Genomic DNA, 21,031 nt, shown 5'->3' with positions numbered 1-21,031 from the left:
ACTCAGCTATGCATACACAAATGCAGGCACTGGCTTATTTGCCTTCAGAGTGTTGACCAGAGAGGCCTTGCACAAAGAATGAGCTCTAGCAACATTTACTGAATGATCTAGTACCAGGCTTAATTTTATTTGTTATTAATTAATTAGAAGGGGTCTTACTATGCCAGCCTTAATTTTATAGACATGAAAACTAAGTCTCAGGTAAGCCTCAGGTAGCAGAGCCAGGAGTAGAACTTGATGCTCATAACTCTGTCTCACCCTGCACCCTGATTCTGGCAATGTCACTTTACTATTTCCTATGTGGTTATTTAGAAAAGTTCTCCTCACATTCTGCAGCTGTTAAAAATGACAACTGCGAATAGCCAAAAAGTAAAAACAACTCAAAAGGTTCATCAACTGGTGAATATTACTGGGTCATCAAAGGAATAAAGTTCTGACACATGCTGCAATGTGGATGAACCCCAAAAACATGCTAAGTGAGAGAAGAAACAAATGACCACATATTATTCCATTTTTATGAACTGTCCAGAAAAGACAAATCTATAGACAGAAAACAGATGAATGGTTGACTGGGACTAGGGGCTGGAAAGGGGAGTGACTGTAAATGGGTATAAGGGATCTTTTTGGGGTGGTAGAAATGTTCTACGACTGGATTGTAGAAATGGTAGCACAACTCCATAAACTTACTGGATTGTATACTTAAAATGGGTGAATTTTACGGTATGTAGCAAATCATACTGCAATGAAACTTTTAAAAATGGTTATAATTCATATAGTAACAAAGCGAAAATCATTCTAGACCAGTGCTGTCCAAGAGAAATATGCTCGGTACATAGGTACTTTTAAATTCTTTTGGCCGGGCGCGGTGGCTCAAGCCTGTAATCCCAGCACTTTGGGAGGCCGAGACGGGCGGATCACGAGGTCAGGAGATCGAGACCATCCTGGCGAACACGGTGAAACCCCGTCTCTACTAAAAAATACAAAAAACTAGCCGGGCGAGGCGGCGGGCGCCTGTAGTCCCAGCTACTCGGGAGGCTGAGGCAGGAGAATGGCGTAAACCCGGGAGGCGGAGCTTGCAGTGAGCTGAGATCCGGCCACTGCACTCCAGCCCGGGCGACAGAGCCAGACTCCGTCTCAAAAAAAAAAAAAAAAAATAAAAAATAAAAAAAATAAATTCTTTTGCTGGGCGTGGTGTCTCACGCTTATAATCTCAGCAGTTTGGGAGACCAAGGCAGGCAGATCACTTGAAATCAGGAGTTCAAGATCAGCCTGGCCAACATGGTACAACCCTGTCTCTACTAAAAATACAAAAATTAGCCAGATGTGGTGGCGCACGCCTGTAATCTCAGCTACTCGGGAGGCTGAGGCGGGAGAATCGCTTGAACTCAGGAGATGGAGGTTGCAGTGAGCCCGAGAGCACACCACTGCACTCCAACCCAGGCAACAGAGTGAGATTCCTTCACAAAAAAAAAAAAAAACTGGCGCAGTAGCTCACGCCTGTAATCCCAGCACTTTGGGAGGTCGAGGCAGGAGGATCAACTGAGGTCAGGAGTTCAAGACCAGCCTGGCCAACATGGTGAAACCTCATCTCTACTAAAGATACACAAAAATTAGCCAGGCATAGTGGCTCAGGCCTGTAGTTCCAGCTACTTGGGAGACTGAGACAGGAGAATCGCTTGAACCTGGGAGGCGGAGGTTGCAGTCAGCCGAGATCATGTCACTTGCACTCCAGCCTAGGTGACAAGAGTAAGACTCCTTCTCCAAAAAAAAAAGAAAAAAAATTTTTTTAGTAGCCACATTAAAAAGGTAAAAAGAAACAGGTAAAATTAAGTTAAATATATTTTATTTAACTTAATATGTCCACAATATTATTATTTCTAGGTATAACTGGTACACAAAAGTATTAAGTGAGATACTTGGCATTCTTTGTTTCGTACTAAGTCTTGAAAGCTAACATGCATTTTATACTTTTGGCACATTTCAGTGAGGACTAGCCACATCTCAAGTGCTCAGTAGCCACGTGTAGCTAGTGGCTACCAAATTGGACAGTGCAGTTCTACAACAATAAACTTACTAAATTGATTATAAAAACCATACACTGATTATTGCTATGTCGAATTTTACATAAAAAATAACAGTTGGAAACATAACAATGTTTAGATGTTTAGGGTGGAGAGAATAGGGGCAAACTTTCTGTTTTCCATTTTCTGGGAAGAGGGCATGTTTATTTTATAATGAAAATAGGCCGGGCACGGTGGCTCACGCCTGTAATCCCAGCACTTTGGGGCGGCCAAGGTGGGTGGATCACCTGAGGTCAGGAGTTCGAGACCATCCTGGCCAACATGGTGAAACCCCGTCTCTACTAACAATACAAAAATTAGCTGGGCATGGTAGCAGGCACCTGTAATCCCAGCTACTCAGGAGGCTGAGGCAGGGTAATCACTTGAACCTGGGAGGAGGAGGTTGCAGTGAGCTGAGATCGTGAGCCGAGATCGTGCCACTGCACTCCAGCCTAAAGCCTGGGTGACAGAGTGAGACTCCGTCTCAAAAAAAAAAAAGAAAATAATACTTACATTACATATCTATAAAAAGAAATGGCCTTCTCCCACCAAAGGGGAAGGCAGGGCGGTGGGGGCAGGGAGCTAAAGATACCTCTGGGGGAGCTCCAGCTGGCTAAACTGCAGCCTGCCAGCATGAGAACATAAACATCACAGATGCTTCAATTAAGGGGATACTGCCAAGTCCAAAGGGCCCGGAGATGCTGGGAACTACCTATAGGAAGGGCAGGGCAGACAGAGAGCTGGGTGGCAAAGTAGTAGCTGGCCAGAGAAGACGGTGAGTCACGAGCAGCAGAAATGCTGTGGAGGTGTAAGCAAAAAGCACATATTTCAGTCTGTGATAAAGTTTTTTAAAAAGAGGTAAGGATTAAACAGCTCCATGACCTTCTGCATATACATATACATATGTATATACACACACACACACACACACACACACACACATATATGCCTCTTATATATGCCTCTTAGCTACCCAAATCCTTCAGAGAATCCTTTTTTTTTTTGAGATGGAGTCCCGCACCTGTTGCCCAGGCTGGAATGCAATGGCATGATCTCAGCTCACTGTAACCTCCGCCCCCTGGGTTCAAGCAATTCTCCTGCCTCAGCCTCCCCAGTAGCTGGGACTACAAGCATGCGCCACCACGTCCGGCTAATTTTGTATTTTTATTAGAGACCAGGGTTTCGCCATGTTGGCCAGGCTGGTCTCGAACTCCCGACTTCAGGTGATCCGGCCGCCTCAGCCTCCCAAAGTGCTGGGATTACAGGCATAAGCCATTGTGCCCGGCTCTTTTTTTTTTTTAAAGACAGAGTCTCACTATGTTGCCCAGGCTGGAGTGCAGTGGTACAATCTCAGCTCACTGCAACCTCTGCCTCCCAGGTTAAAGCGATTCTCCTGCCTCTGGCTCCTGAGTAGCTAGGATTACAGGCATGCACCACCATACCCGGCTAACTTTTGTATTTTTAGTAGAGACTGGGGTTTCACCATGTTGGCCAGGCTGGTTTCAAACTCCTGACCTCAAGTGATCTGCCTGCCTCGGCCTCCCAAAGTGCTCAGATTACAGGTGTGAGCCACTGCGCCCGGCCAAGAGAATCCCCTTTTACAGTTTTCCATGACAAGGACTGATGCTGTGCTATGGGTCAGGAAGACAGAAGTCTGAGGAAAGTCAGACCCCATGTCTATTTTTGAAGCAGAACTCAAGCCCTTGATCATCGAGTCCGGTAATCCTTAAATGGGGTGAGGTAGAGAGAGAAAAGGATAATTCCCTGAGTGGAGGAAGACTGCCTAAACTGTTATAGGACACCTCCTTCTGTCCAATTCCCTAGATATCCCAAGTCCTTGGTTAAATATCACTAAATTTTATAATAAAAAAATATTACTCATGGGACATATAGTATACCAAAACAAGGTGAAGGTAAAAAGAAACGCAGGTGAGAACCACTGACTTAGTCCAAAGCCCTACTGTACAGATATCTAGGAATATTTGAAGGAGACATTAATTCAATATTTATTGACTACCTCATGCATTAGAGTAAGTGGTAATGTGTCCAAGGCCAAAGAGCGTGGAAGGGAGTAGGGAGGAGTAGCAGCCCCAGATAACACTTAAAGCAGAGATACAGGATCTACTAATTCCTGTTCTTACAGGACTAGTGATCAGGCTGTTTTAAGATCCACACCAGAAAACTGGCTGATGCTAATCAATGCTAGAAATTCCCAGGAGTATAAAGTCTCTCACAGGTAAGCCACGTTGTATACCCAGCAAAATGTCTTAAAGGGTAAGAGAGAAGTACACAGAGGATAGCCCAGAACTCTGGGTTCAACTTTTGACCTGTTAAATAAAAAGACCTACCCATTGCTCTGAGAAGGGTAAGAGTATACAAAGTATGGCAGAGGCTGCTAGTTGTACCCTGATATTCATTCTTGTCTTCTGCCATAACAACATGACCTCCAGTTTATAAGCGGTACTTGACCATCCAAAATAAGAATTACATTTCCCAGTTTTCCCTGCAGCTAGATGTGGTCACATGACCAAGTTTTTACTAACAGAAGATGAATGGAAATGATGTGTGCCCTTGAAAGATTTGTCTAGCCCTGCCCTTTCCAATTTCCCTCTTCCACTGGCTGGAATGTAGATGTGATAATAAGCCGCCCCTTAGGTGTTACCCTCTATCACATGGCCCAGAGGGTATACCATCATATGGTACATCTAATCACTATTATTTTGGGTCTCTACTAGAGTAGTCAAACCTGTAGCCCAATTAAGAACAGCAACGAAGAAAGGACAGGGGCAGAATCTAGATGACAACCACCACCACCACCATCACAAAGGACATCACTAAATCATTCCTGCTGCTTGTCCCTGTTGCCTGGGTACTCACTGGCACGCCATGGGACATGAGGGTGTTGGGATTCATGAGGGTGACAAGTTGGTGCAGGAGGTCAGGCTGGCTATCAAATAGTTCAGGTGTCAGCTTCTTCATCACCTCTTCCAAATGTTCTGCTGCAAGTGAGGGCACTCCATACCAGGTCTTCGGCTCACCCCTGCACAAGTGGAAAAGGGACACACACAGTAAATCACACCTTGGTCATGCAGGGAGCCCACACTGACTTGATTCCCTGGCTCCCCAGGGCCCCACTCACCAGTGGAGGTAGTTAATGGAGTAACTCCAGTGATCCTCAATATGCCAGCAAAAGGCTGAGAAGACCATGCCCACGTAGAGCCAGGGCACCTTCATGCCAGAGATATCTGCATTGATGTGGCACAGTACAGACTGTTCCAACACCGGCATCACATTTAGGTTCCAACCACTGGTAGCATACTCCTGCCAGGTCAGGTATTTGTAAAAAGGGCATGAGGGTTATGCTAAGGAACTGAGATCTTAAGTCATTTTCTTTAGCCTAGGGAACCTTAATTTTGAGGTCAGAGACTTTTTTGAAACATCTTAAGAAACATATAGGTTTTCTCCCTACCTCTCCACCAAAAAGCATACATACAAAATTTCAATTCTATTCACTTCAATTTCTGCAAAGTTTACAGATATATCCATCTACCAAAATACCTGCAAGTTAAAAAAAAGTCCTGCTCTGGATCAAAATGTACCCTTTCTTGGAAGCACAACTAAGCCCTCATTTTCTCCTGTGCATACAAACCCCACTCCCTGAACACTTCTTATGGATGAGCCAGGATCTCATATACCTTCTCATTTAATTTTTATAACAAATTTGCAAGGTAGATATTATCCCCATTTTAGAGATAAGGAAATGGGCTCACAGAGGTGAAAGAACCCATCTCATGTTTGTACATGCCAGTTACCAGACTGTTTTCTTTCATCTCATCTCAATCTCACGGCTACATAAGATTGGCATAATTATCCTCATCTTACAGAGATATTGAGTTTTTCAGATATTAAATGATTTGCCTAAGTTCACACAGCTGACATGTAACCATGATCATCCACTCACCTCCTCTTCAGGGGTTAGGTGCCGTTTACTGTCACTGACAGGGAAACCGCTGCCAAATTCTTTGGAATGGATGTCAGCTCCATACTCAACAGTCACATCTTCCTCAATGCTATTTACCAGCCTCCAGAACTCCTTCTCCACAAGTTCTGTGGGCACCATCTAGGGGAAGAAAGGTAGCAGCTGACCATGGCCCATCACACCCTGGACCCATTGACCCATGTGAGCTGAGACCATCTGGCACCAACACCTATGATCCTAGCCCAACACTACCTCAGCCCTCCATCACCTACATGCACGGGCATGTTGAAGTAGTCAGCTTTAAAGGAGTCAGCCATCTCGCCAAAGCTCTGCAGAGTGTATTCCCGGGTAGCCTGCTCAAAGCCAAAGGCTTCTGGGGGCCGCTTACACTCCTAAAACCCAAAGGAGAACATGTCACCAAAACAGAGGCAAGGAGGTGAAGAATCCTCACAAGTGGAACTGGAATATAAGGGGTAGGGAGGGAGAAGAGCCCTAGGTCTGCACTCAAGGCCCCTGAGGCAGGCCTTACTTTATAGCTGTACCTTTTGCTCTTACCACACTTCGGCTTAGTCTTTTCATTCCCCATCATGCTTTTTTCGCTCAGTTCCTCCCTACTGAAATGTCCTTTTCCACTTTCTTTCATTGGTTCTTCAAAACTCAATTCCAGTCTCACAACTTCCAGGGAGTCATCTCATGCTCTTTTCTTCCTTTAGGACTTTATCTAAATGGCTCTGACTTTAATATGCTATCCGGTGTTCTTCTGCCACCATTTTTCCTCTCTCACTAAAATGTGATTCTTTTTTTTTTTTTTTTTGAGACAGAGTCTTGCTCTGTCGCCCAGACTGGAGTACAGTGGCACAATCTCAGCTCACTGCAACCTCTGCCTCCCAGGTTCAAGCGATTCTCCTGCCTCAGCCTCCCGAGTAGCTGGGATTACAGGTGCCCGCCACCAAGCCTGGCTAATTTTTGTATTTTCAGTAGAGATGGGGTTTCACCATGTTGGCCAGGCTGGTCTCGAACTCCTGACCCTGTGATCCGCCCGCCTTGGCTCCCAAGTGCTGGAATTACAAGCATGAGCCACCATGCCCGGCCTCTAAAATGTGATTCTATGCAGGATGCTTAGGGAAGTTTTTTTATGCCCAGACTAGAACTATACGGCTGGGAAAATGGCAATGAATATCCTAGCACCTTGAAAGATGGAAAATGGGGCTGGGCATGGTGGCTCATGCCTGTAATCCCAGCACTTTGGGAGGCTGAGGCGGGCAGATCACCTGAGCTCAGGAGTTCCGAGACCAGCCTGGCCACCACAGTGAAACTCTGTCTCTACTAAAAATACAAAAACTAGCCGGGCGTGGTGGCAGGCACCTGTAATCCCAGCTACTCAGGAGGCTGAGGCAGGAGAATCACTTGAACCTGGGAGGCAGAGGTTGCAGTGAGCACAGATGGCATCACTGCACTCCAGCCTGGGTGACAGAGCAAGATTCTGTCGCAAGAAAAAAAAAGGAAAAAGAAAGACGGAAAATGAAGACACTGGCTTTTACAGTATAAACCCTCCACTACTTCTGTTCTTGAGACTGTCTCAGAAGACAGGATGTGGGTCTACCTCATTTTGTACCTATGTTCATTATTTTAAGAACGATATGTACCCCAAAATCAGACACACACCATGCTTATGTTTGAAAAATAAATGTCAGTCTGATCCACTGACTTACAACCACTTAGAGAGTCAAGTAGAGTCGACAGTCTTGATACTGTTGGTATCCAAACTCCTCCCCAACTGGAATCTCCACCACTACCAAGGCCAATATGCACTGCCCTGATTTTTCCTCATCTGTGTATGTCTGTGTGTGTGTATGTATGCATGTGCACACCTGGTCTCTACAACCACAGTTGAGTCCCTAAGATAAGGCGAATGTCTGCTCTCCAGAAATCCAGAGGGAAATGTAGAAGATAAGCACCAAGAATTTGGGTGAAGGTAGGAAGTTCATGAAATGTACCTGCCCAACTTCCTGGCCACTTGGCCCTTACTGCTGCTTCAGCTGCTCTCCTTACTGCTCCTATACCCATAGTAGGCATGCTCTCCTGCTATACCTCTGTTCCTGCTAGTCCTCCACCTCCCAGTCCTGAACAGCCACCCACCTCTTTAGTTAAAGCCTGTATCACGGCCTCAGTCTAAATATAACAAGAGGAAAACAACTATATAAATATTATACCCATGATATACCATCCAAAAAAAATTCCAGACCTTGATTAAACTTAATAATACAGAGAAATGGTTATGAAGTAACAAATGAAAATATATAACATGATCTCAAACTTGTTATAGTTACATATAAGTAACAGCAAAAAGATGAGAAAAAAATATGCCAAACTATTAACAATGGCTATCACTGGGTGGTGGGAAGGCAAGTAATTTGTCTATTTTCCAGAACGTCTTTTCTTCTTTTTTTCAGACAGGGTCTCATTCTGTTGCCCAGGCTGGGGTGCAGTGGCATGGTTTCGGCACACTGCAACCTCTGCCTCCTGGGCTCAAGCGATCCTCCCACCTCAGCCTCCCAAGTAGCTGGGACAACAGGCGTGCGCCACCATGCCTGGCTAATTTTTGTATCTTTTTTGGTAGAGACGGGGTTTCGCCATGTTGCCCAGGCTGGTCTCAAACTTCTGGGCTCAAACGATCCGCCCACCTTGGCCTCCCAAAGTGCTACGATTATAGGCGTGAGCCACCATGCCCAGCCTCAAACTTTCTAAAAAAGAAAAAAAAAGAACAAAAACTCAGAATTTGAAAGAACATTTTTTTCTTAATATTCCTATCCTTCGGCTGGGCACGGTGGCTCTTGACTGTAATCCCAGCACTCTGGGAGGCCGAGGCAGGTAGATCACGAGGTCAGGAGATCGAGACCATTCTGGCTAACAAGGTGAAACCCTGTCTCTACTAAAAATACAAAAAATTAGCCAGGCGTGGTGGTGGGCGCCCGTAATCCCAGCTACTCGGGAGGCTGAGGCGGGAGAAAGGCGTGAACCCGGGAAGCGGAACTTGCAGTGAGCTGAGATCACACCACTGCACTCCAGCCTGGGCGACAGAGCGAGACTCCGTCTCAAAAAAAAAAAAAAATTCCTATCCTTCAAGTCTCATTTCTGACATTTTCCCTGATTATTACCCTTAGCCATTTTCCTCTCCTCTGAACTTGTTTATCTCAGAGCTCCTAACACACAATTTAGCCTCTGTTTATATGTCACCACATACAGTCTAATTATGATGCTTACCTCTCCAGGTGGTCTGGCAGCTCTTAGAGGACAAAAGCAAAGGCCGAATCTCCTGCTCCTTTCTCCCAAAGCTCTGCCCAGCCTAATCCCACCACAGAGATCCAAAACCTAAGACTATGGCTGAGCTAAGAAGCTGCCCTCAATAAGGCCAGATGAAGGAAGTCAAGAAAGCCCTATGACACAGATGTGGAGTGGGGAGGCCTTACCGCCATGACACACTTTGGGCACCGCCAGACACCCTTGGGGATCTCAGGCAGAGGAGGCAGCAGGCAGAAGATGTGGTAGTTGTCATCACAGCCATCACACAGCAGGAGCTTGTCATCCTCATCCCCTCGAGAACACATCCGGCAGACATATGACTCAATCTGCCAGGGGAGAAGAGCAAAAGTTCTCCATTGGAAATCCACTGTGTTTGCTGGCTGAATGATTTACAGTCCTGTACAAGCTAGTCATGCTAGGTCTGGAGCTCAACTGCATGTATGTACCCTCCCCAAATAAGCAGGTAGAGCTGCGAGACCAGTCTTTCATCATCCAGTCTTGAATCCTCCCATTTTTATTCATTCAATAAACACTTACTAAACCCATGTTCAGAACTACACTGGACTCTAGCACAAAAACAAGACATGGTATCCTTCCAAGTATATACAGTACTCTAGAGACATGTGTTCATAAAAATTAAAAATTGCCAATAGCGGTCCATAAAGGGCACTGTGGAGCCTAGAGAAGGAAGCACTCAAAGCAGCTGGAGATAAGGGGGGATAGCCTTGAGAAAGGACTTCATTGAAAAGGTGACACCTGAAACTGGCTGAAACCTGAAGGCAAAACAAAACTTGGCAACAGGGCAGAGCACAGGGGGAATCTCTTCCAGGCTGAAGAAACAACATGTGCAAAGGATAGGGATGAAAAAGCATAGTGCATCTTACGGGGAAAAATGAACATACCTACAAGGAGTTCAGTGTGGCTATAGCAGAGGAGTGAGGTGGGCAGTGCTGGGGGATGAGGCTAGAGGTCAGCAGGGACTGGATCATGCATGGCAATGAGGAGCTTAGCCTTTATCCTGAAGCAATGGTGAGGCTCCTTCTCTGGACCCTTCCAGCACTTCATGTTGACAGCACTTGATCACCCTTTCTTGCTCTTTGTTCCATGTGAGTTGGCTTTGTTTCCCCAATTAAGGAAGCTAACTGAGGGCAGGGCCCATGGAGGCCCGCTTTTGTGGTTAATGCGACCTGGTCCAGTGCCATGCAGGGGAATGCTTATTGAAGGGACGAGAAGCAGAGCATTAAGAAGTCAGGGCTGGGTCCTTACAAACTGGGCATTGCTGTGGTTCCTCCGCAGCCTCATGGTCATCTTGGTGCAGGGTTCTGGGCTGTGACTCAGCTCCTCCTTGCTCTCCAGGAAGGTCTTAGGCGAAGTTGACTCCACCTTCACATCCCCACCTAACTCCTCCTTCACCACTACTGTGGGGGGACACTCGGGCCCCTCCTTATCTGGGAGAGAGAAAAATGGCTGTAAACAGAGGTCTAGGACACTTAGGGCCCTGACTTTTCTCCTCAGGTGAGGCCACCCCAGCCTGTTAGGACTTACCTTTCTTCCGCAGAGTCTTGTCCTTGGCCATGAGGCCCAGGCCCATCATCTTGGGGCCTGCCCCATAGATCTGTAGCTTTTTCAGCTCTGGATTCTTTTCAATGTCTTCCTCTGTGGGTTCCGGCTGGAAGGAAAGAAGGAAATGAATCAAGACTGCTATCTGGGGCAGACTGTCCCATCCTAAAAGAACAATAACTCAGACTACATATCACCTGATATGCTGGGGGCTGAGGCACAGATGGGCTAAGCCAAGAACTCAGTGTTGCTTTTTGGAGACTGAGGGTAGGTGAGCTGCCTCCTCGGCCCTCTCTCGGAAAGGAATAAAAGACAGGATATCTCAGTTTTCCCAACTGTAAAATGAGAATATTACCTCCTCCCTTATAGTTATGAGGGGGGTTAGGGATAATATATATGAAAAAGCTAGCAGTGTTTGGCATTACCAACAAATGGCAGTGACTAATAGGATCTGCTAAATTACATGCTTCATTGAGCCCAGGGAGTGTCCATCTTGTTCTCTGTTGTATTCCCAGTGCCAAGAAGAATGCCTCGCACATAAGCTTCTGCTTGAAGACATAGCCATAAGGAGCTGGGAACAGTGGTACACACCTGTGGTCCTAGCTACTCAAGAGGCTGAGGCGAGAGGATCACTCAAGCCTAGGAGTTCAAGATTATAGTGCACTATGATCAAGCCTGTGAATAGCCACTGTACTCCAGTCTGGGCAACATAGCAAGACCCTATGTCTCAAAACAAAACAAAAGACACAGGTATAAGGAGAAAGAAGAGTTCTACTTCTATGAGCAGAGTAAGTCCGGAAAGGAACAAAACAGGCAAGAAGAGCAGACATACAAAAGAGGCTGCACAAACAGATCAAGACCCAGCTCAGCAGCTCAGCTGAGAGGGGAGAAAAAAGCAAAAGTGAAGCCAGAGAGAGGCACACACTAACGCTCAGAAGAACTCAGAGAACAAAAGAAGGGATAGTGGAACAGGGAACACAGCCTTAGCCAAAGGGAAGGAAAGGACTCCCTCCACCTCAAAGCTCTAAGTTCGAAGAAGGGGAGTACTCACATCAGGCTGCAGTCTCTTGGCCCGCCGGCCATAGCTGTTGAACTTGGAAGGCTGCACAGACTGTCGTAGGGGGATGCTGTGGGGTTTGTATTCCTTGTCCTTCTCCTCATTATCAAATGGACGTGTGTTACACTGCTGGGGACAGGTGAGGGGTAAGGGTCAGGACATGGGACTCCAGCCCGCAAAAGCAAGAACTTCCCTCTACCCTCACCCAGTGGCATCCAAAGTTGTGGTCCACTCACCTGACCCAAGTACACACTTTGGGAATTCTCAGTGCCTTTGCTTGTATCACTCCTCCCTTCCAGTCACTTCCTCCACCAACCAACCATCTCCCCAACTAAATCAGACGCCATCTCTTCCCACACCTTCTAGCCCAAGCTCTCCCTTATCTGATTTCTCTATCAGTTAAAACTTTTGTCACATAACAAATAAGCTAGCCGTACAGATAACTCCAGGACCTCTGACCCTGAGCAGTGCAGAAAGAGAACAAGCATCACTAGGAAAGAGCAGAGTCCAACTCCCAGATCTTCAGTCCACTAAACCAGTTTCATTAAGAGCAAGTGTGGAAATCTGTGCTGAAGGGTAAAGCTGCGCCCTGCCCCACTTTGACATCCTTACCACAAGGTTGGCTCCAGATTGGTACATTTCATAGGGATAAACAATGCGTTCGTAGTGGGAGCGTAGCAAGGAGCCAATATTTTTGCCTGGTGGGTAGTTGAGGCGCTGGGCTACCCGAGCCCACCGACGGTCCTTGCAGATAGCTTCATAACCACCTTCCTCCACCACAATCTGAAAAAACAAGCAGGAAAAGACATGGATATGCCATGTGTATTTTTGTGAGGGAGTAGGCCTGTAGAAAGGGCAAAAGGGCAATGAGGGAAACTCTAGTCCCTCACTTCACAGGAGGCTATCCCCTTATCCCAATCTCAAATTGCAGCAAAAGATTCCAAGATGTTCTCATGACAGCTTGTGTGCTACCAAGCTGTGCCCCTTCCATTGCAGCCTAAAGATCTAATATTCAAACTAAGGGGGCCCCCACAGTACCAAGGATATTGGGGTGAGGTGGGGGGGTGCTTGACAAAAACCTGTTCTTACTTTGCTGAGACTGTAGAGGTCCAAGATCCGCCGTTCTACATTGGGAATCTTTAAGGAGGAGCCCTGGATTTCCCAGAATTTGGCAATCTGGTCCAAGTAGTTCAGTTTCACTCTCGTCTGGGCCTGAAGAAAAAATGGCTCAAAGAGGCTGGCCACCCCCTCCCACTGACCACTATCTTTGGGTCCAATCTTAGGGGAGAACAGAGGAATACAGCAGTCCACACTTTCACTACCTAGGGCTTCTCCCAATGAACCGGATCCCAGACTCTAGGCAGTGCTTAGCCCCACCTCGTTCTCACTTCTTGTTTTTTTTTGAGACGGTCTTGCTCTGTCGCCCAAGCTGGAATGGAGTGGTGCAATCACGGCTGACTGTAGACTTGACCTCCTGGGCTCAAGTGATTCTCCTGCCTCAGCCTCCTGAGTAGCTGGAACTACAGGCGCACGCCACCACGACCAGCTAATTTTTGTATTTTTTGTAGCAATGAGGTTTCACCATGTTGCCCAGGCTCGTCTCAAACTCCTAGGCTCAAGCAATCCATCCACTTTGGCCTCCCAAAGAGCTGGGATCACAGGCGCAAGCCACTGCACCCAGCCACTTCTCTTTCATTTGTCACCTTCTAGTCAATCAGAGAAGCCCAAGTCCCAATAGAGAGGGTCACAACTGCCAAAAGCTTTAGATATGTCCTCTGTCAATCTCCCTGACAGGGTCATGTGAGTATTATCATTTCCTCTACAGATGAGGAAACAGAGGCTCAGAGGAGTTAGGTCACACAGCAAGCATCAAGATATTTTGGTGCCACATAACTTGAGCTCTGGCTCTCCCTCTGCTACTTATTTGTTATATTGTCTTGAGCAAATCAGTTTCACTGTGGACTCCTTTTTTCTTTTATTAATAATTATAAACAGAAAATAACTGCACAGTCCACTTACCCCAGAGGGGTAGACTTAATGAGGGGAACAGTGAAGATCCTCTGCAAATTTCAGAATTATATCTAAGCTCTAGGCATGTTTCAGAGAAAGAAAGCTCCAAAAAGGCACACGCACCTCCTTATGTACCACCAAACTTGTTCCATGGTGGCTGAAGGGTGAAAGTGCATGCTATAATTATAGACAGAATGGCCTAGAACTAAGAGATGGTATATCAGAGTAGCACTAGCACCTGGCCAACCCAGGACCCAATGTGGGCCAAAGAGACTAGGAACAAGATATGTATCATGCTTCCCTGAAATCTCAGTAACCAAGAAGGACTCCCATAGGCCCCAAGTCTATAACCTCCTCACTCCAGTCAGAGGGCCTGGTTCTTGGAAGAATTAGATAGTCACTACCATTCACTACCTTGCCCTGATCCCCATTAGGGGGAACAAAGGCAGCTCTTTCCATTTCATAGCTGAGAAAAACTAAGGTCTATTTGTGCCAAGAAACAACCTACAGTTCCTCAGCTGTGAGAACCCTCAAAGGGCAAGGAAGTGCTCCCTCGACCTCAGCCCCTTAGCTTTCTGAAGTTGGCCTCATCCCTGCTCCTTCTCATTAGCCAGCACTCCCTCTATAGAAAACCTGCCCTTGTGTCATGCTAGGCAACATCTTGCCCAAGCTGTACCCCTATAAACCTGACAAGATATATTTTTCTTTTCTGAGATGGGGTCTTGCTATGTTGCCCAAACTGGTCTTGAACTCCTGGACTCAAACAATCCTCCCACCTTAGCTTCCCAAACTGTTAATAGTGCCGAGGCTGAGGAACTCTGGTCTAGAACACAAGTGAACTTTTAGGGTGTAAGTATTCAGCTGGGCCTGGGCCTAATCCCCACCCCTTGGACATCTAGTAAGATTTGTGGGTACATAATAATGGGGGAGGCAGTGGCAGCATATGCCTAACCTAGAGCTTCCATGGAAAACTCCAGGATCTTACGTGGAAATGGCTTCAGTGAGCCTAATCTCACTACCCCAGGGCATTCTCAAGCAGGGAAAACCCCACCTGTCCATGAAAAGGGCCTGGACTTCCTGTATAGAACAAAAGGGAGAAGGAAAATCCTACCTGCCTGACCCCTGGCCAAGTCTCTAACCATTCCAGCCTCCACAGAGCCCAGTTCTTGTGTTGTTCTGCCCATCTACCTAAACTCCCACCTTACCAAGCACCCATGGAAGGAAAGTAGAAAGCACAGGGCTGTGGATGAATTGGATATATGAAGCCACATTCAGCTGGCCAAGGAAGAAGGGGTATCAGCCAGTTCCATATTTCCTTTTTGTTGACTCAGCTAGGGTAGGCTAGTTCACAGGGGAGCTTCAGAAGTAACAAACCTTTGTGAGAAAGAGATATATGTCCCTAGCCTTTGGGCTATCAAATCACAAATGCTAAATGCCCCTGGCTCTTGGTTATATTCAGAGTTCTAAAGCTTCTTCCATGCCCTGGGCACACTAAAGTAATGCAATTTCACAGAAGAGAGAATAAAGGCCTAGCTAGGTAAAGTACCTCAGTCAGAGAAACTATAAGGGAAGTGGGATTAGAACTCAGGTATCCATTCTCCCAACCCCACCACCAGCTCCTAGTCTTCTCACCTCTAGCTCATTCAGCCTCTGGATTCGGGGGGTAAACCTGAAGTTGTCCACTTCCACAGCAAAGGGTGGCTGCCAGTCCTGAGAGGGTAGAGAGGGGAAAGGGACTTGAGTTATCTTAGCATAGTGTAAGACCGAACTCACCAAAAGCAGCTCGGAATCTCACTGGCACCTTCCCAGACCTCTAGCCACTCCAGACCCTTTAACCTGCAAACATCCTACCCAACCACCCACCCCTACCTCCCCCCAGAACTCACAAGAGTCTAGCAGCCCTCAAGTCCACACCCAAGGCCCCATGCACATGCCCTAGGAAACTTCTCCTGAGTCCCACCCAACAGTACAGTGCCAGGATTTCAAGAAATTAAGAGATGGAGCCTCTGTTTTGTTGACCCTAAACCTTTTCCACACCCACATTAACTCCTTATCCCCTAGGCATGTGCTGTAGGACACACAGGCCTGGGAGTACTGGAAAGCACACAGGATCTAGAGTCAGAAGACATGGGTTCACATTCTAGATCTGCTACTTACTAGCTATGACATTTTAGCTTTCTGAACTTGTTTTCTCATCTGTGAGGTGGGAATATGAACTCTAGCCCTGGCTTCCACACAAGACCAATAAGAAAAATTAAAACTAGTTTTCAAATGAAAATGTTATTCAAAGGAGTCATCATTATGACCTGACGTGTAAGGCTGACCACACCTCACAATACACATGCAGGGTAGCTTAGCTCCGATTCTGGCAGGACGTAAAGGTTTGGCCCTTTAATGTTTGTTCTCTCAGTTTAAGGGCCTGAGATAGACACTGCAGGGAAGAGCAAGGAACAGGGAGCAAGTACGTGTATCACTCACCCAGTCTGGAAGGCTTCCTGTGGATCCTCTCTCATACACCTGCCTGGTACAGGAAGAGGCAGGGGAGGGAGCTCCAGGGGGTGGGGGTAAGAGCTGGGATGCCTGACCGTGGTGGCAAAGAATGGGAGGATTTGGGGAGGGAAGTCAGGTAAGAATCATGAAAGTGGGAGAAACTCTGCCCTGCCAATTTGGAGCTTGCTGTGTCCTGCCCAAAGGTCAGCTGTGAAGAACCCACTCTCCAACACCCCTTTCCAACCTCCTACGCAGTCCTCTCCTTCCCAGAGCCCTGGTTCCTGCTGGGTTGGCAAAATGAACCTAAAGTAACCTAAATCAATGCTCGAGGAAAGTGAGGCTCAGAGAAGAAAAACTGAAATTTCCAAAATTACATGCTGAGTTAGTGGCGGAGCCAAGAACCCACGTCTTCTGACCTCTGATCCAAGGCCTTTGCACTACACCAGACACCAGTGTTCATACATATATGCATACACATGGGTGGGGGGGAGACAGTAAAAGAGAAGAAAATCTGCTGACCTCTTCTGCACACACACTTTTAGAAAATGGGCTAGAGGACTCATACTTGCATGCATACACAGACCACACTCCCCTTCCCCTACCAGCCAAAGCAGGTGGCAAATATCTGGGGCTCAGTAAGCAGGGACCAAAAAGAAAAAAAAAAAAAACGCAGGCCAAAATGGTATGGCTCAAATCCAGACAAGCTCCCCGTGCCCGCCTGCCTCTCATCAGGATAGGGCAGTCCCCTCAGCACAGGTAACCCAGCTAAAAAGGTGCTCAAACCCCAAACTCCGGGCACTCTTCTTTCCTGCTGAATCAAATTCTAGACAATCAGCACCTGACAGGAAATGGCAGCCCTGGAATGCTACAGCAGGAGCCATGGATGCAACAGATACCTGGGAAGGCCCTGCAAACCGCCTGCCTTCATTTCCAGACTACTGTATGCCAAATGCTCAGTATGTTGGTATTACTGGGATGTGGTGATAAAAAAGGTTGGCTACCTGATGAAGAAAGTAAGATCCCTCCAAACTCCCCTGGGTCTACTCAGGGTACCCACAACTCTCCTCCCACCCATCTTTCCCAGGCATAGCAGTCACCTGCCCAGCAATTCAGGCCCGAAACCATCCTTCCTCCAGCAAACCTCCAATTCCCAGGCACCCACCCATATACAGGTTCCCACCCTGGGCCCAAGCATCACTTGAGCAAGTACTTCAAACTTCAACCAGAAGAAGGCCAGCTGCCTAAAGGTGTCCTACGAGCAGCCATAGAGAAGGAAAACACCAAACCAAACCAGACAGCCAGGTATCCCGGATTAGAGGGAAGCACACTGTTGACCAGTGAAAAGAAGCAAAATAAAGGATGGCCTCCTGCTGGCCATGCACACCTGGGACATGTCATTCTTTCCCTTCCTGATCCCCCAAAGCAGGATAACAACACCGGCACAAGGCCAGCCTGCCTAAGTCAGTCCAAGATAGAAAAAAAGGAATTCAGGCCTCAACTACCCCCATGTCACCTACGCCTCTTTTTCCCACAGGTTTGCCCAACTACTTCAGGGAGTGCCTCCTTGAGGCTGCCCAGGACTCCTGCCTCTCCCTTCCACTAGCCTTCCTGACCCTCTACCCACTGCCACTCCCTCACCATGGACAAGGATACCTCAGAAATCTATGGCCAGACTCCAAGAAGGAAGAAATTAGCTTACCCAACACCTCCTAGAAGATCTATCTGAAACCATCCTAGATCTGTGGCTGAGCACCAGAAAGCACCAAGTTGGATAAGAAGGCCTGTGGTGCCCTCCTCAGGTAGGAATGAAGCTTCCTATTCCATTTCAGCCAGGAGACACCCACTCAAAAACACCCTTTTCCAGCAAAGCTCAATTTCTGCGCTTGGAATCCCAAGTGATCACTGAACATTATCATCATTTTTCCACCATACCAGCAAGGCAGCAGCTTGCCCTAGCTCTTGAGGGACTTCTAGCCTGAAGCCAGGCCTAGGAGGAAAGCTATGGCCTTTGTTGCTGACCCCTGTGAATCATGTTCCACAGGGGACAGAATTCCACGGCTCCATTCTGTTCTGGGGGCCCAAGAGTGCCCTATCCTCTGGGATCTCCTACATCCTGGACCAGAACAGAGTAGAAATCTGAGAAGGACTCACACCCCACCACCAAGCTGACTGGTCCAAACATCTCCATAGGAAGTCAAGTCTGCGGGATGATGTGCAGAAAAGGCCTTGACATTGCCTTCGATGAGGAAAATAAGAGGACAATTCCCTGAACCCACCTCAAGGGAGACAGAGCAATCCCTGTGAGACTGATTTCCTGACTGGTCCAGCAGGCCAGGATATTATCATAGATGAATTGGCCTGGCAGGGTATGAGTAAATATGAGTCAACCTACATAGGAATAACCAATGACCACATCAAACACCCTCACAGTCACAATAATTACCACTTATCTAGTGCCTACTGCATACAGACGCTACCTAGTTTAATTCAATCCTCTAAATAACCATTCCTGGGACCCATTTCACAGGCTCGGAGAGATTACTTCTACTTTCCCAAGGTCACACAGCTGCTAAGCTTCAAAGTGGAGTTTTGAACTCAAGTCTGTCTCCCTTCAGGGCTGCGATCTTTCTACTAATACTATACCATGCTGCGTGCCTTAAGGGAAGTGATGACAACAGATTGGAGAAACGCCTTATTTTTACAGCCTCGACCTAGGTGGCCCGGGCTAACTAAGAGATGTGCGGGGTGCCTCTCTGTGAACTCCCTCCGGCCCACTAGGAATCCCGGTCTTAAACCAAGAGTGATTCTGAAGAGCCAGAGTGGGGGTAGATCTCTGACTCCAGGTCACCCGTGGGCCTCACACAACGAGAGGACCCCTGGCCCAACACCCTTTTTCCGATCCGCGCCGCAACCACAACGGTCCCAGCCACCCACTCTCCCCACCTCGAGCTGCCCTCCGCCCCAGACTTCGCCGCTGGCTATCCTACTGCTTCATTCCCCTCTCGCCGCCGGCGAAAACCGGCCCCGGGGCTTACCGCAGGTGGGCGGATCTTGCAAATGCCCGATTTCTCTGCGATGGGCCTGATTTTCGCGATGTAGCCAAGAGGGTCTCGGAACTCGGCCCAGCTAGGCTCGAACACTGGGCACTCCGGCGGCGGTAGGAAATCGTCGGACCCCGGCTCCATGGTGGGCCCTAGGTCTGGGCCAGGGATCAGGAGGGCTTGGACCGCCCTTAAGGACTCATGGCGCCGCCGCTGTTTGAAGCCGAGGCAATGCTCGGAGGCTAGGCCCTAAGCGGGGCAGCCGCCGCCCGCCGAGGGCCTAGGGGGGCGTGTGGCCGTCGTGCTCTGAGAGTCTCAAGCTGACGCTACTGCTACCGCCTCTTCGTCCTGCTCCGTTTCTTCCAAACTGTGTCGTTGCCTCCCCACTACCGCAGCCTTCGCCACCACAGTTACCTCCCAAACACCGCGGCCTTCATCGCCGCCGCCGCCGCCATCTTGGTTTGTCAGCGTCTCCCCCTCCCCACACCACAACAAACCGAATCCTTCCGCGCGGTGTCCTTCCGAGCCTCGTATACCTTGCGTCACACCAAGCCCTAGGAAATCTTCATATAGTGGAGACCGAGCTAAATAGGCTGCTATGGGTTCTATTTGGAAGGGGTTACTCAAAAGTACCACCCCCGATTGAGAGAAAATAGTTCATTGCAACGGCGTAGGAACAAGATTGTAATTAGTTTGCCGGATCCTCTTTCCGGATGGACCGGCGGTGCACGTTTAAAGGCCAGTGATGCGCATGCGCATTATGGAGACCGGAAGAGGAGCTCGTGTCCGTGGGTGGTGGAGCCAAACCGGCACTCCCTCGCAGACCTCAACCGGGTCGCTATGCCGGCACCGGCGTTCTGTGTCCCTTCTCCCTGGTCTTACCGGTGTGGGCTGCGGAACGCGGCTTTGGGAGCCCGATTGCAAAGGACCCCTTCTGCTGGCCCGCGGGGTTGGGGGGAGATGTACTAGGCTCCAGCTCTAGACACTGACACCTCTGGGGCTTTGAAATAAGGAAGGCAGGAAGCTGCTTGCTCCCCGGGGATTATGGATTTTTAGACTCCTGAGTCCCAAGTAAAGGAGGAAATCTTTATTTCATCCAAGGTTACAGGTAGAGCGATGGGGTTTCGATTCTTACCCCCCAAAAGTCACTGGGAGTCAGCATTTTAATGAATGCTTTCAACTCTTCTGTATTCACTTTTACCGTGTACACATTTGTTGCATACACTCCGACAAAATAAGCCTGTTTAACTATTGGATATTTAGCAACGGCGTATTTATTCAGTGTCTACTGTGTAAAACACCTGTTTGCCCATTTGTGAGCCTGCAGTGTACTTTCCAAACATCCGTGTACTTTGATTGTATTTATTGTGTATAGCCCCTGTGCATTTGGTACCAACTATATGTACATTTAGTCCTATTGTGTGCATGTTCCTTGAGCAGTTTCTGAATAGGTTCATTGCAACTACAGTACTTTGAATGAGTATCAAACCAGTACTTTGTACACATACATCAGACATCTACTGATTGGAGG

At 47.8% G+C, this 21,031-nt stretch overlaps 1 protein-coding gene across 13 annotated transcripts in view; it reads right to left on the bottom strand.

Annotated features, from left to right (window-relative positions):
- Positions 1-20,181, bottom strand: part of KDM5C (lysine demethylase 5C) — a 50,795-nt gene extending 30,614 nt beyond the window's left edge. For 5 of the 13 annotated variants that reach the window (XR_003117366.1, XM_025372121.1, XM_025372123.1 and 2 more), the window contains exons 1-12: positions 19,495-20,181; positions 15,602-15,679; positions 13,049-13,171; positions 12,572-12,742; positions 11,954-12,088; positions 10,888-11,011; positions 10,609-10,790; positions 9,510-9,668; positions 6,312-6,431; positions 6,022-6,180; positions 5,200-5,381; positions 4,938-5,100 (exon numbers count right to left, since the gene is read on the bottom strand). Coding sequence is in view for 10 of the 13 variants with exons in the window: in XM_025372121.1 (XP_025227906.1) it covers positions 4,938-5,100; positions 5,200-5,381; positions 6,022-6,180; positions 6,312-6,431; positions 9,510-9,668; positions 10,609-10,790; positions 10,888-11,011; positions 11,954-12,088; positions 12,572-12,742; positions 13,049-13,171; positions 15,602-15,679; positions 19,495-19,644 (1,746 nt within the window). In the remaining 3 variants the exon portion in view is untranslated. The remainder of the gene's footprint in view (positions 1-4,937; positions 5,101-5,199; positions 5,382-6,021; positions 6,181-6,311; positions 6,432-9,509; positions 9,669-10,608; positions 10,791-10,887; positions 11,012-11,953; positions 12,089-12,571; positions 12,743-13,048; positions 13,172-15,601; positions 15,680-19,494) is intronic. The other 8 variants (XR_003117367.1, XM_025372120.1, XM_025372122.1 and 5 more) reach the window with 5 other exon arrangements.
- Positions 20,182-21,031: the final 850 nt, after the last annotated feature.

Source organism: Theropithecus gelada, chromosome X (assembly GCF_003255815.1).
Source record: "Theropithecus gelada isolate Dixy chromosome X, Tgel_1.0, whole genome shotgun sequence".
Classification (NCBI taxonomy): Eukaryota; Metazoa; Chordata; class Mammalia; order Primates; family Cercopithecidae; genus Theropithecus; species Theropithecus gelada.
Note: the sequence above shows the minus strand (reverse complement) of the source record. Positions and strands in the feature narration are given on the sequence as shown.